This window comes from Dunckerocampus dactyliophorus, chromosome 5 (assembly GCF_027744805.1).
Source record: "Dunckerocampus dactyliophorus isolate RoL2022-P2 chromosome 5, RoL_Ddac_1.1, whole genome shotgun sequence".
In the NCBI taxonomy this organism is placed as follows: domain Eukaryota; kingdom Metazoa; phylum Chordata; class Actinopteri; order Syngnathiformes; family Syngnathidae; genus Dunckerocampus; species Dunckerocampus dactyliophorus.
Window position 1 is genome coordinate 19,839,807 of NC_072823.1, and position 11,047 is coordinate 19,850,853.

At 41.9% G+C, this 11,047-nt stretch overlaps 1 protein-coding gene across 1 annotated transcript; it reads right to left on the reverse strand.

Moving 5' to 3' along the window:
- Window positions 1-702: 702 nt before the first annotated feature.
- LOC129181422 (DNA translocase FtsK 1-like) lies at window positions 703-3,093 on the reverse strand. Its single transcript, XM_054776612.1, has 2 exons — window positions 2,204-3,093; window positions 703-1,715 (listed from the first exon to the last, which is right to left on the reverse strand). The coding sequence occupies exons 1-2, from the start codon at window positions 2,365-2,367 to the stop codon at window positions 1,085-1,087; spliced, it is 795 nt and encodes a 264-aa protein (XP_054632587.1). The 5' UTR covers window positions 2,368-3,093; the 3' UTR covers window positions 703-1,084.
- Between the last annotated feature and the right edge of the window lie 7,954 nt (window positions 3,094-11,047).

Here is an 11,047-nt window from a genome sequence, read left to right on the forward strand (position 1 = left end):
ATGTGAGGGGTGTACTCACTTTCATATGTAATGATAGTTCAGCATTTACATGTGTTATTAATGCATGCATGCTGTTTTCTCTCTGGCCTCAGACAAGAGGCAGGAAATCAACAAGACATTAAGGGCACAAGTCCAGTGGTTGTGTTTATGGAACTGTGCTATGGCAAGAATCACAACTTGGGAACATTAATCACACTGCTTGTGAGTTCTTGGCGAGCATCTCCACGAGCACATTGCAATTTTGAATTTATGCTTGATGAAATGAGCTGTCCACGATGAGTCTCTCCCAGTCTATAGAGACTGGGTGACGTTGCCATTAGCTGTGGGTGTAACTGGGGATATAGCTGCATGTTTTCTTGGGTGGACAAGTGGAACAAAAAAGGTGATGTAAGCCATAAACTCTGGTTGCATGACTGAGGGGGAGTATATCATTCCCTTCAAGCTTAGTCTGAGACGGTGGTGGCCGCTCATACCCAGCCTGTGTCTAATTTGTCGAGATGGTCGGAGAGGCAGTGGGTTTCTCATGGACCAAGACAATGAAACTTGAGGACTTTTGACCCACAAGCCCCCCAAAAACCCTCCTTCCTCTGGAAAGAATGTCGCCCACTCTCTCCCTCCCCTCCTCCCCCATCCCCTGTGACTGTGAGAAGGCACTGCCTCTTACATGATCTGCGCTGGAATTTCATTTCCACATGTGCACTCTTCACGCTCGGCCATGCACATTGAAGTCATCCACACGCACTTTCTTCTCATCCTGGACATTTTTTGCCACAAAAGCACACAGAGTGAATAATACTTTTATTTCAGTTGGAAAGCCACAAGACCTTACAGTGTCTTTATGGAAAATATGGTGACTTGGTTACATTGCCCATCTTGGTAGTGATTTAAGCGATCTCTTTTCATTCAGTCATAAGAAATGGAACGATTTTTTTCTTTTTTTTAACTTGCGGAGAGGAAACATGTCTTCTATCCCACTATGCACTCCCCAACACCAGCATAGAAAACACGAGTTGAAGCAATTTACCTTTGTTGTGACAAAAAAAAACTAAATTAGTGTCCTTGAGGATTAAGGGCAGTAAGGGGTTCACATCACCTGAATGGTGTTGCTGCTTGTGTCTGTGGAAGTGTCATCAGTGAGGTCTGGCTCGGCTCCTGCATTCAGAGACAGCTTCTTCAGGGATTCACTGATGCTTTCCTCTCGCTGCTTCATATCCCCAGCACACACAACATCGGCTGGCGCTACAGCTGGCTCTGGCTCCTCTTCAGGCTTTTCCGGTTCCAAAGTAGAATTCACAACAGCCACTGCATCGTCTTGAGGTCCCTCGCTCACCTGGACCTCTGTGGGATTTTGGTATGGTTGGGGAGTGCCATCAGGAGTGCTCAGCTCAATGGAAGGGGATGAAGACATTGATGATAGATCATTCTCTCCCTCTGGAGTGGCCTCAACAACACATGCCTCTGGATTGGGTTTAGGATCCGGTTCTGGGGCTGCTTCAAGCATGGACACGCACTTTTCATCGGGCAGACATGACACCTCCGCTACTTCCTTCTCAGCCACCACATCGAGCTTCTCTGCCGGCATCGTCTCCTGAGCTGGCGTCACATCAGAAGCTCCTATTTGTGTCGTCTTTTGGTCTTCGGCTGGCTTCTGGTCTGGGCCAACACTGCCAACTGGAGACTCTCGCTTCCGGATGAACTTGTTTCCCATGGTGAATCTGTGGAGAGAAAAAAAGGGCGATTTATGGCAACTTCAGACCAAAAAAGTTGAATCTATTCCACCTTACAAACCTATGCCACATTCCCCCTGCACTGTACCTAATCAGCACCATAAGATGACTCACGACTGACATTTTTACATAGTCAAAACCAGCTATTTGTTTTTCCAGTGTCATAGATCTGGACGGTGCAGTATTACACATTGTCTATTTTGCTGTAGCGCTCTGTTTGGTTGCTGCCCTCAGTCTCCCCTTGGATAAAATTTGTCCTAGCCACATAGTATGTAAAAACATACTTTGAATGTTTAAATATACTTCATATTGTGTTCTTTGTAATTTTCAGGGCGTCTGATGTTGTCTCAGGTGTACTCCTAAACCTAAACTGCACTGGAATGGCTTTCTGTAACGCTTACATTTGACTTTTGAGTGGACTTTGCTAACTGCCTTCTTCCAACACTGAACACTATGAGCATCTAATGATGGCTTACTGGTAAGATGTCAGCAACAACAGGGATTTAATTCCATCCATCCATGCAGTCCGGGTTGTGCGGACAGCAGTCTCAGTAGGGAAGACCAGAAGACCGGTCCCCGGCCACCTCTTGCAGTTCCACTGGGAGGACACCAAAGCGTTCCCGGGCCAGCTGTGGGACATAATCCCTCTACCGTGTCCTAGGTCTGCCACGGAGCCTCCTACCTGCTGGGTATGCCTGGAACACCTCACCAGGGAGGTGTCTAGGAGGCATCCGGACCTCAACTGGCTTGATGTAAGGGGGCAGTGGCTCTGAGACCCTCCCGGATGACCTGGCTCCTCACCCTATCTCTTAGGGTGAGTCTAGCCACCCTACAGAAGAAACTCATTTCGGCTGCTTGTATCTGTGATCTTGTTCTTTTGGTCAAGACCAAAGCTCATGACCATAGATCAGGGTGGGATCATAGGTCGACATAAATCAACATACAATATTGACAGCTTTGCCTTCTGGCTCAGCTCTCTCTTTTCACCGCAAAAGTTACTGCAGATGCCGCGCTGATCCGCCTGTTGACCTCGCACTCCCTCCTTCCGTTACTCGTGAACAAGACCCCGAGATACTTGAACTCCTCCACCCGGGGCAAGACTTCACTCCCAATCCAGAGGGCGCAATACACCATTTTCCAACTGAGAACCAAGGCCACAGATTTGGAGGTGCTGAGTCTCATCCCAAAAGCTTCACACACATGCAAACCACCCCAGTAAACGCTGAAGGTCCCAGCATGATGAGGCCATCAGGACCACATCCTCTGCCAACAGCAGAGATGAGATGCTAAGGCCCCCAAATTGGAGCCCCTCGAGACCTTGGCTGCGCCGAGAAATTCTGTCCATAATAATGATGAACAGAATCATGACAAAGGACAGCCTTGGCAGAGACCGTTTACAGGGAACGGGCTTGACTTAGTGCTGGCAATGCGAACCAGGCTCCTGCTCCGGTTGCACAAAGACCAATTGGCACATGGTAGCATGCCACCAATCCCATGCTCCCGGAGCCAAGTCCACAAAGCACATGTAGACCGGTTGGGCAATCTCCCATGTACCCTCCAGTAGTACAGAGATGGTCCAGTGCTCTGCAACCAGGACGAAAACCACATTGCACCTCCTGAGGTTAGCTGAGGTTCGACTAACAGTCGTATCCTTCTCTCCAGCACTCTGGAATGGACTTTCCCAGGGAGGCTGAGGAGTGTGATCCCCCTTTCGTTGGAACACACCTTCTGGTCACTCTTCTTGAGACGGGGGACCACCTCGGTCTGTCAATCCAGAGATACTGTTCTCGACTACCACGCAATATTGAAGAGATGTGTCAACCAAGACAGTCCCTCAACATCCAGAGGTGTTGAGGCACTGATGACAGATGGGATTTAATTGTTATCCAAAATGAAAAAAAAATGTGAAGACGGCAGGAAAATGGCAGTTTTAGAAGGGCCTGAGTCAGCGTTTTAATTATTTTTTTTAACTTGGGATGAATGCCCTTTAAACACATTGTAATGTTTCTCTGTGTTGTAAAGCCGCAGTTGTACATAAATTATTATCATTATAGCTATTATTATTACACAATCATCCCCACAGGAGTCCTGTCATAGCACCTCCATGCTTTCATGAAATAAAACATTCTCTAGAGAGGTAAAACACAATAGTCATAATATACATACCAGCAAAAGTCTTTTCAAAGCGTTATCCCTTGCTTATATTCCAAACTACACAATAATCAACAATAATCGCATTGGTGTCCTTCAGCTCAACAAACATATCACCACAACACTAATAATATTCAAAGACAATACAAAATGCGTCCATTAGTTGAAAAACACCACAACACTAATAATATTCAAAGACAATACAAAATGCGTTCATTAGTAAAAAAAAAAAAAAAAAAAAAAAAAAAACTCACAAAGAGTTTCATGCGCACGGGCCAGCTCCCTCTTCCAACTTTAAAGTGAGTCCACATTTATTAAAAAGCATTACAACGTGGTCAAATGACGTGATGTTTCGTAAAGATATTGCAGTCTTCGGCGTGTGTGACCCACCTTGGAGGACGCTTGCAGCCCAACGATGGAGAAGGCACGGACTCCCTCGGTCGCGCGCGTGCGTCCAAAAACATAAAGCGCACTCTCTCAGGGGCGGGCCTGCGTCTTTGGTGACGCGCGCTCCCGAGGACTGAAGTCTTCTTGAATCTTCTATTTACACAAGTTGGAAGGTGTTCGTGTAAATATTAGTTTTAATATTGATTAAAACTATTATACTGTTATTGAAGTTCATAGACCAGAAGTAAGCACCGATCAGCTGACTGATACCTTGTGAAACCGAGTGGTGCGTTCACGGCGGCTCGGTCTTTGCACAGATCACGCTAATTTACAGAAAAAAATACTCCATGAACACTTCTGGGCTCTGTATCATACTGGGATTACACTATTTTTCTTATTTACTTAGATATACAGGTTTCATCACTGCAAACTACAAATAAATTAATAAATGGTAGAGTTAAGGCCATAAGATAGTAGGTTCAAAACCTGCAACATACCAAAACATATAGATTTTTTTCTAGAGAGTGGCTGGCTTTCTGGAGAGATGCCCTCAACGTGGAATTTCACATTTTGTGTTTATGTATGTGGGGTATATTGACGCACATAAACAGTGGATAAAATACACTTCCAATAGGGACAATAAAATGATTATTCTTAATCAGAAAAACATACATGCTCAACTTTTGAAACATTACAAGTTAGTGTCCGTTTATCCATTCCATTATCCATCATCAAGTGAAAAAAATTTCTCGTACGAGACACATGGCGTCGTCCTTGTCCTTGCTGTCAGTCAAATGCTCCTTCTCTGTCTGCAGTCCATCCTTCCTGAGATAACTGACTGCTGCTGGTGTGATCTGACCCTCACATTCTCCCTGCTCCTGTGTGCTCGTGGCGTGAGGCAATGTCTCCATCTTGGTGATGTCCAAGTCTGTCCCTGACACACAGGACACATCTTCACACTCCTCCTCTATAACCTCTGTGACTGGCTTCACTCTCCTCTTCAATGAGGAAGCAGTTTTCCCACGCTTCTTACAGACTCCATCCTCCATTTTGTCTTCAGTCTGTGTGAAAATGCCAGGTAAGTGTTATTCACAAAAATTAATAACATATTCCTTTATTAATGAGGTGGTGGTGTATGCCTCATACTAAGAGGTGCAGAAACACTACACACACTAGCAAACCACAACCACAGTCACATACATGTTGTTAAATTAACAATGCCATGACAGGAAGTCAAAACTGAGGGTTATTATCTTTTTAAAATGTGTAGAATTTGTGACACAGCTCATTTATATATAAGGTTATAATGTATTTCAACGGTTACCCAATATGAAAGTATGTGTATTTTCATCTAATAACAACGTCTCCAAAACATTCACAAAATAGACAACAGCTCAATATAAACAACGCGACAACTTCCGGTAACAAAAACATAACAAGTAAAAAAGCAATCTACGCCACCTGCTGGCTGGACCGGAGAGCCACAGTTCGTTGTCCCAGACAGGCGACAGCAGCTTCCACCATCTCTTTTTCGTTCATACAGTACAAAACAACCCTGGATAAAATATTGACAATGAAAAGCAAGCGTGAATGCAGACTAGTGTAAATCCAAGGTACCGTGCGGCTTTCTTCTTCCTGGTGGTCTTCAGGGGCTGCTTCTCCTTCAGCCCCTCGTCATTTTTTGACATCCACGACGGCAAAGCCCGGCGTCGCTCCGACATGTTGGCTTCTTAAGTTGTCTCCGTGGCTTAATTTGTTATTTTTAGGGCTTCGGCTGGTGTTTTTGTGTCAAAAATAGTTAAGCCATCGTTCTATTGGCGGCCATGACGGGGCAAACCATGGCAAGTCACGTGATCAGGGTTGAGTTGGTAGCTGCTCTAGCGCTACTCAGCGGACAAACATTGCATTGGGGGGGGGGGGGGGGGAACCCTCAGTCTCTTAATTATTGTGGAGCACAAACCAAAATCAGTTCATCAGTTGCCCAAAATCAGATTTCTATCAACAGTTATCCCTGTTTCATAAATTTATTTCTTATTTATGTTTTATTTCAAAAAATAGATATTTGATTTAATATACTTTGACCACTTTCATGAAATTACAGGTATAACACTCTGACTGTTAATAGAGTAAGTACATGCACATGGCACATTCACAAATACACAATATAACCCAAGTTTGTCGTCGCTGGGTTTAATCTGGGTGTTTCAATCACTGCGTGGTGTAATTAAAACTGAGGAATTGAGAAAGTCACATCTCTCACACACTCAGCCTTCTGTTACTGCTGCTGCTGTCAATATTTACAGAAGGCTTTGCTTCCATGTGGATGTTTCTCTCATTTTTTGACACTCACTTCCTTAATAGCTGATGTAATTAATTTTCCTCCAATGTTCACATTTTATTACCCATTAATGAGCCTTGGTTATTCAAGCTGACATATATACAGTATATCTATCATTTTTATCTGTCTTCTCTGTCCTTTTTTTTAATGGCAGATGTTAAACTTGTATCTCAGACTGTGACTTTGTACCCAAAGCCAGCCCGGCTCTCATTCGGGCCTTTTAATTACGCCGTTAAAGCCCCTTGCTTCATACAAGTGCTTACTTATGCCTTGATTGCAAAGACCAGCTTTGTATATTGGACTAAATTAAAAGAGTGAGGGAATAAAAAAAAGTGGGGGAGGAATCCACTGGGTCCTTTCCCTTTAATGCTCACGAGGCGGGTGCACGTTGGAAGGAATCTAATAACTGAATTGGTGTCACGTAAAACATCCATCGAGGCGCTTGACCTGTTCATATTATCATATTACACCCTGTTTGTGGCATCAAACACCAGTGAATGACTAACATTTTCTACAAAACACCAATAATTACATTGAATAAAGTTTGTTTTTACTCAAAACTAGTTTTAGTGATAGACAAATGCTGTAAAACTTTGCAGAAGCTCCAGTCAAAGCGTCGCAGGACTGCTCATCCTCCTCCAGGCTTGCTGCCACATCCACAGATCAGGCTCTGGACTAAGAAGATTTCTGTTTTTTCCACTAGGGAAAAGCTTGTCACTGTTTTTTTCCCCACTCCTTACTTTTGAATTTGTGGGTCAAACATGATAGAAAAAATATTCTAAATCTAGTGACATGAGATCATCAGTACAGTAGTTTGTGTTCTTATTGATTTGATCTCCTGAGTGTTTTCACACTATCCCAACGCAGGGGAGCACAGCCTCATGCGCCTTTCATAGACTATAGAGGCATTCTAAGATGACCTTAGTTGAACCAGACGCTTGAACCGGAGAGGTCAAACAAAGAATCACTTTCACTTAATCTAAACATCCACAGCTTCCTGGTTACGTTTTCCATTGCCAGGTTTTTACAGACCGGTGACAAGCAGACTAATCTTCATGGTCGTCTTCTTGGGCTTAAGTCCGCTTTTGATTAAGGGTCTCTACCATTGGCCATCTGGCCCAGAAACACTGGTGATTGGCCATATGGTGCTAGAGAGACAGATTTAGGAAGACCGGCGTGGTTTAAATTAAACGCGGAGTCTCCATCGGTTGTGGAGGAGAAGCCCTTGAGGGTGGAAAGACTGTGGCATCATTTGCAGTTTTCCTTCCCAGTACAGCAACTGACAAAACACGTAAGAAAAGTCTTGACATGTGAGGAAACGAGGTAGTCCGTTCCCGTATGCCTTTAATTAAAGCACCAAAGATGAATGTATCTCTCTGGTGTCTAAATGTAATGTCCAGTCGCGACCATCTTTCTCTTTTTCAGAGGAAATCGTGTAAGTACTGTATTCTTTTCCTGATCAGTTGTTATTGAGGTCAGACCGGGTGCTATGGCATGGTATCTTCTTGCTCTATGACATCGCAATATGTGAAAATCTACGCTGCAGTATTTGTTTACTCTTATGGGACTCACGGGACAGCTAAGCCGACTCTTCGGCATCATAGGGATGATTAAAAAAAAATTCAAGTAAACATCCGGAGGAGGTGTCTTTAACTACAAAGGAATATTGGGGTCACAATGATAAGAGATAAAAATAGTTTTAAAAAAAGTGTTAAGATTAAGAGCAAAAAATATGTATTTTCATGAGACTAGGAAAAAAGTTGCAATGTTATGAGCCAAAAAAATAGTTTTAAGGAAATATAGTTGGAATATGACAAGAAAAAGCCATAATTTTAGACAAAAAAAAAGAGGTAAAGAAAGAAATGTTCTGTGAAAAATAACGGCATTGGCATTACAGGAAAAATGTCTTTCATTTTGTGAGAATAAAGTCACAATATTACAAGAAAAAGTCGTAATTTTATGAGCGGAAAAAAAGCAATTTTATGAGGATTTGAATGTATGTACATAAAGTCCAAATATTACCCCCAAAAAATGTAATTTTACAATCCAAGAGTCATTTTTTTTCTGGGAAACATTTTAAATTTTTTGGAGAGTTCCAATTTTATGAGAAAAATATATAATTTATGATTAAAAAAATGTCAATATTAACAGTAAAAAAAATATTTATTTTACACAGATAAATATTACAAGAAAAAGTTATCATTTTACGAGGATAAAGTCGTCATATAACGAGGAAAAAGTATAAACAATTGAATGTGATTGTGTAAATGTTTGTGTCGGAGAAAGAATCACCTCTTGCTGGCACTGTCGGATCATCTGCTAGAAGTAATATTTCAAATAATATATTCAATTATCTATAGTAGTATTGAAATAATATGGCTGGTTGTTATATGGCTCCCACACTCCCTTGTAAGCCTGAGCAAAATGAAAAATAAAATAGCAAATGGGACTGATGGTGCAAAGTTCAGACTGACAACAAAAGTCAACTGAATGCATGATTTCGGGCATAAAAATAATCAGCTGTGATGTAAGCGACACTAAATCTAATCAAATCAATATCCAGATCAATGAGAATCAGCCGTCAAATTCAGGACGTGTGGGACTCATCAGCAGTAATAGGCCAAAAGCCTGCAGGGATTTCCTTGTGGGGGTGGTGGCGCCCTCATGATTTTCGCTTAGAGGCTGATTGGACAGTCTGTTGTGTTTTAATGTGGCAAAGTGCAGTAAGTGACTTTGGCTCGGTTTCAAAGGCGAGTCACTGCGTTCAGGGAAGAGTTGAAAAGCTCCTTGAGACTTATTAACCTCCATGTGCCCTGCGGTCAGCTGCTTTGACCTTGCCTTTACGCTGTGCTTTGCTCTTTTTAACAACACAAAACTTACTCTGAATGAGATGTTAAGGGAGAATAATGAAGAATATGCTACTTTGCTCCGGTTCGTACTTTTATTTCATCCCTACGAACACACTAATAAGGGCAAACACCAGATTAAGACTCCAATCAAAATGTTAATTACAACTCAACGGTTGTTCATTGTGTGAATGCTTCCAAAAATTCTAACCAGGTGCTTTGATCATTCTTATTCCATTGGTTTTTATGTCCTCTAACGTCTCCTTCAGTCAACCGATTCAAATCAATCCAGCATCAAATCGTCCAGCTCATTCGGGAATAGTTTGCTATCTATTCAGATATTTCAAAACATTCCCAAATTTTCCAAAATTCCACATTTTTCCCATTGAAAATAAATGGTCCATTTTTCAAACTTCCACCACTCACACATTTCTCAACCCATTCCAACCATTCCACCATGAAGCCATTTTCCACTCACTCAGGACTTCAAAACTGACTTTTTTTTTTTTTTTTCAAAATTCACACTTTTTTCTTTTTCTGCTAAGATTTCTTTCATCTTCCAGATTTCTCAATGATTAATTCAAGCCATTCCAACATCAAACTGTTCAACACTTTCAGGACATTCAGGCCACCTGTTTTTCACATCACTAAAATTTTCGCTTCATGCAAAATTCCCACTTTTTGCTGAAATCGTAACAATTGTTACTGCTGCCACATTTCTCAACCGATTTAAGTCATCCCAAAGTCAAGATGCACATCTCGATCAGGGCATTTAGCGTTCCTGGTACATTGTGCTATCATGCTATGTGCTGGCGTGCTAGCAGTTAGCATGTTAGCATTGCTAGCGGGCTAACATTAGCATGGTAGCATTTTCTGCCATTTTTATGAATATTAACATACACAGACACTTGCTAGTTAGCATAGTATCCATTTTAGCATTTTAGCCATTTTATAAGTACAAACATACAGAAATACTTAGTGCTATCATGCTAAGTGTTAGCATGTTAATGTTAGCATGTCATTTGTAGCCATTTTCATTAGTATTAACATTGGCATACACTTGCCGCTATCATGCTACGTTTTGCATGCTAACGTTAGCATTGCTAACATGCTAGCATTACCTTAGTAACATTTTAGTCGTTTTCATGAGTAGAAACCTATATCATGTTAGTGCTAGCATGCTAACGTTAACATAGTAGCATTTTTGGACATTTTCAGAAGTGTTAACATACACTTATACTTAGCTCTACCATGTTGGTTGTTGCATGCTAACGGTAGCATGTTAACTTTGTTAGCATGCTAACATTAGCAGATTAGCATTTTAGCCGTTTTCATGCGTATATAAACACTTAGTGCTATCATGTTAGGTATCATTCATACATTAATTTTACATTCCAGCACATTTCCGCGCAGCTTCAGCTCTTCTGCTTACAAACTACGCATTCACAACACAAACCTGACACAAACCTTGTCCCGAAAGGTTATGACATGACTGCAGGAAGTCTTACATAAGCAGCAGCGATTCTGGAACAATGGCAAGTTATTTATATTTAATACAAACCAGTTATTTGAACTCTGCCTAGCAACAAGTGGCTGCA

Bases quoted from the DNA above. Each gene is read 5' to 3' on its own strand.
- LOC129181422 (XM_054776612.1), bottom strand. From the start codon at position 2,367: ATGTCCCACAGCTGGCCCGGGAACGCTTTGGTGTCCTCCCAGTGGAAC. The intron at 1,716-2,203 runs GTAAGCCATCAT...TTCTCTCCACAG, and splicing joins TTGTTGCTGACATCTTACCA to ATTCACCATGGGAAACAAGT.